A 2,924-nucleotide genomic window follows, 5' to 3' on the forward strand; every position below is an offset into this window, starting at 1 on the left:
GGGAGCGGCAGCCCCGACTGGCAGGCGGCAGAGACAGAGTGCCCAGCGAGGCTGCCGGGGCCAGCCCCAAGGGTCCCCAGGGCTGATCCTCCATGGGGCAGCTGAACATTTACCTCCTGAACCCCTCCTGCATGCTGGGGCTGCTCAGCCTGCTCCAGGGGAGATGTGAAGAGATGAGAGAGAACTATTTTTCTGCTGGATTTTATTTGAGTTTATCTAAACAGGGAGCTCGAATCCACCCGTTCATGAGGTCATTGAGCCAAGACAAAAGTATGTAGGAGGCAAGAATAATAATATCACCAGTCCAGAACAAAACTAAATAAATTTTAAAAAAGCAAAAAAAAAAAAAAAACAAACCAAAACAAACCAACAACCCCCCCACCCCTCAAAAAAAACCCACCCTAAATATAAAAATCAATAAGCAAATGTTGAAACCTTAGTCCCGGTTTTCCAGAAATACAGTGGGAGACCCAGTGGGATACAGGATGCCTTATTAATCTGAAGTAGATCGTATTAAAATATTAGGCACAGGGCATCCTTGATTTCCTTGCTCTTCATGCTGTAGATGAGGGGGTTCACTGATGGAGGCACCACTGAGTACAGAACAGACACCACCAGATCCAGGGAGGGGGAGGAGACAGAGGGTGGCTTCAGGTGGGCAAATGAGCCAGTGCTGATAAACAGGGAGACCACAGCCAGGTGAGGGAGGCACGTGGAAAAGGCTTTGTGCCGTCCCTGCTGTGAGGGGATCCTCAGCACTGCCCTCAAGATCTGCACATAGGACAGCACGATGAAAACAAAACAGCCAAAAGCTAAAAAACAATTTAATGTAAGAAACCCAACTTCCCTGAGGTAGTCTGACTGTAAGCAGGAGAGCTTGAGGATCTGGGGGATTTCACAGAAGAACTGGTCCAGGGCATTGCCTTGGCAGAGGGGGAGTGAAACTGTATTTGACGTGTGCAGCACAGCATTGAGGAACCCACTGCCCCAGGCAGCTGCTGCCATGTGGACACAAGCTCTGCTGCCCAGGAGGGTCCCGTAGTGCAGGGGGTGGCAGATGGCAACGTAGCGGTCATAGGCCATGACTGTGAGAAGAGCACATTCTGTTCCAAGTAAGAAGAAAAGGAGAAAGACTTGGGCAGCACATCCTTCATAGGAAATGGCTCTGGTGTCCCAGAGGCAATTGGCCATGGCTTTGGGGAGAGTGGTGGAGATGGAGCCCAGGTCAAGAACAGAGAGGTTGAGGAGGAAGAAGTACATGGGGGTGTGGAGGTGGTGGTCGCAGGCGATGGCGGTGATGATGAGGCTGTTTCCCAGGAGGGCAGCCAGGTAGATGCCCAGGAAGAGCCCGAAGGTGAAGAGCTGCAGCTCCCTCTTGTCTGTGAATGCCAGGAGAAGGAACTCTGTGAAGGAGCTGTTGTTGGGCATTTGCTGTTTCTTAGCATGGGGGCCTGTTCAAAAAAGAGCAGGACAGGAAAAAGTTCAGAATATTCCCCTGAGTCACCCCAGTTGAAATGCATTTCCTTTCTCTGGTTGGTGCTGGCTGAATGTGGTATGAGGAGCAGGACCTCTGCCCGTGTGCTGCTGAGGACTCAGCCCTGCTCTGCTGCAGTGGGTACACAGGAGCTGCTGTGTGACAGCTCTCATGTTTAAAAGGAGTGTCAGATGTAATCCACCTGTAATGGAAATTTCAACATCTGCACTCGTGACTCTCCAGAGTGCGGGCTGCAGAGCAGAGGCTTAGCGTGTATTCATAATAATTTTATCTATGTATTTAACTTTTCACCATCACATCTGGTGAGTGTTATGTTGAGGGCTGAAAATCCTCATTGTGATGACTGAAAATGTGAAGAGTCTTGAGATGGGACAAGCAAATGGGTTAAGCTCTCTGTGGCTTAGAGCAGAGTCAGGAGATCTGCAGTGTCCATCAGGCTTTTGCCCATCTGCCCTGTGCTTTTCCTTCTGCTGCCTTCAAGATGACTTCACTTCTTTTAAAAAACCCTAGAAACTGAACACGTGTGGGATGAGGAGAGCACTGGTTGAGAAGGCAGATCTGCAATCTCTTCTCTGTCCCAGCCCAGAGATGGAGGTGTGATGGAGGGAGCAGGACACCACCCCTCCCAGAGAGAAGCAAAGCACTCTGAGAGGAGAGTGCCCACCCCCAAGGAAAGGCTCAGCACGCCTCAGGATCCCACGGCAGAGCTGTGCCTTGCTGGGGGCAGCTCCCAAGCCCCGCAGGAGCGGCAGAGCAGGCAGTCGGGGGTGCCGAAAAGGAGATGCTCGAAAGAGAGAGTGTGATGAGGTCCCAGCAGACAGCGCCCAGCAGACCCCTCCAGTGGCGGAGCCCCAGAGAGCTGGCTGAAGGCAGCCTCCCCCCGGGTGTGTTGGCAGTTTCCCCCCAGCCCTTGCCCCTCTCTCTGCTGCCTGGAGCTGTCCCTGCCAGGAGCTGTGGCTCTGTGCCCAGGTCTCCCCCTGCCAGTGCTCCCAGAGCCCATCCCACCCGCTGTGTGCTCAGCTCTGCCCTGCAGAGCCCTCCCAGCAGCAGGGCACTGCCCAGGGCCAGCTCTGGCTGGGCGGGCTCCCGTGGGGACAGCAGGGACACTGGAGGGGCTGCAAAAGGCACACTGATGCTGTCTGTAAGCCACAGAGTGGTGATTCCTGAGACTCCATGGTTTAGTTACATCTAAGAGAGACAGGTTGGGAACTTCTGTGCCTGATCCTGTGCTGACAGATGAATTTCTATGTCCCATTGCCCACATAGCGAACCCTGAGTAGAAGGATGGAAGAACAGGACCCTTCCCTTTCAGGTAGCCCCTGCCTTGCTGTGCTTGTTGAAAAATCTCCTGGGAATGTCCTGCAGTGATCTGCAGCTGTGAGCAGCCCTAACTCACACAGAACCCTCTCCACAGCAGGACCCTACCCTG

General features: G+C 53.2%; 1 protein-coding gene across 1 annotated transcript; it reads right to left on the reverse strand.

Annotated features, from left to right (window-relative positions):
* Positions 1-513: 513 nt before the first annotated feature.
* Positions 514-1,428, reverse strand: LOC104287049 (olfactory receptor 14A16-like). The gene has a single exon (XM_009885700.1). It carries the CDS (start codon positions 1,426-1,428, stop codon positions 514-516), a length of 915 nt encoding a protein of 304 aa, XP_009884002.1.
* Between the last annotated feature and the right edge of the window lie 1,496 nt (positions 1,429-2,924).

The sequence above is a fragment of the Charadrius vociferus genome, unplaced genomic scaffold (assembly GCF_000708025.1).
Source record: "Charadrius vociferus isolate BGI_N301 unplaced genomic scaffold, ASM70802v2 scaffold205, whole genome shotgun sequence".
NCBI lineage: Eukaryota > Metazoa > Chordata > Aves > Charadriiformes > Charadriidae > Charadrius > Charadrius vociferus.

What these genes read in the sequence shown, in the direction of transcription:
- LOC104287049 (XM_009885700.1), bottom strand. Translation starts at nt 1,428, where the DNA reads ATGCCCAACAACAGCTCCTTCACAGAGTTCCTTCTCCTGGCATTCACA.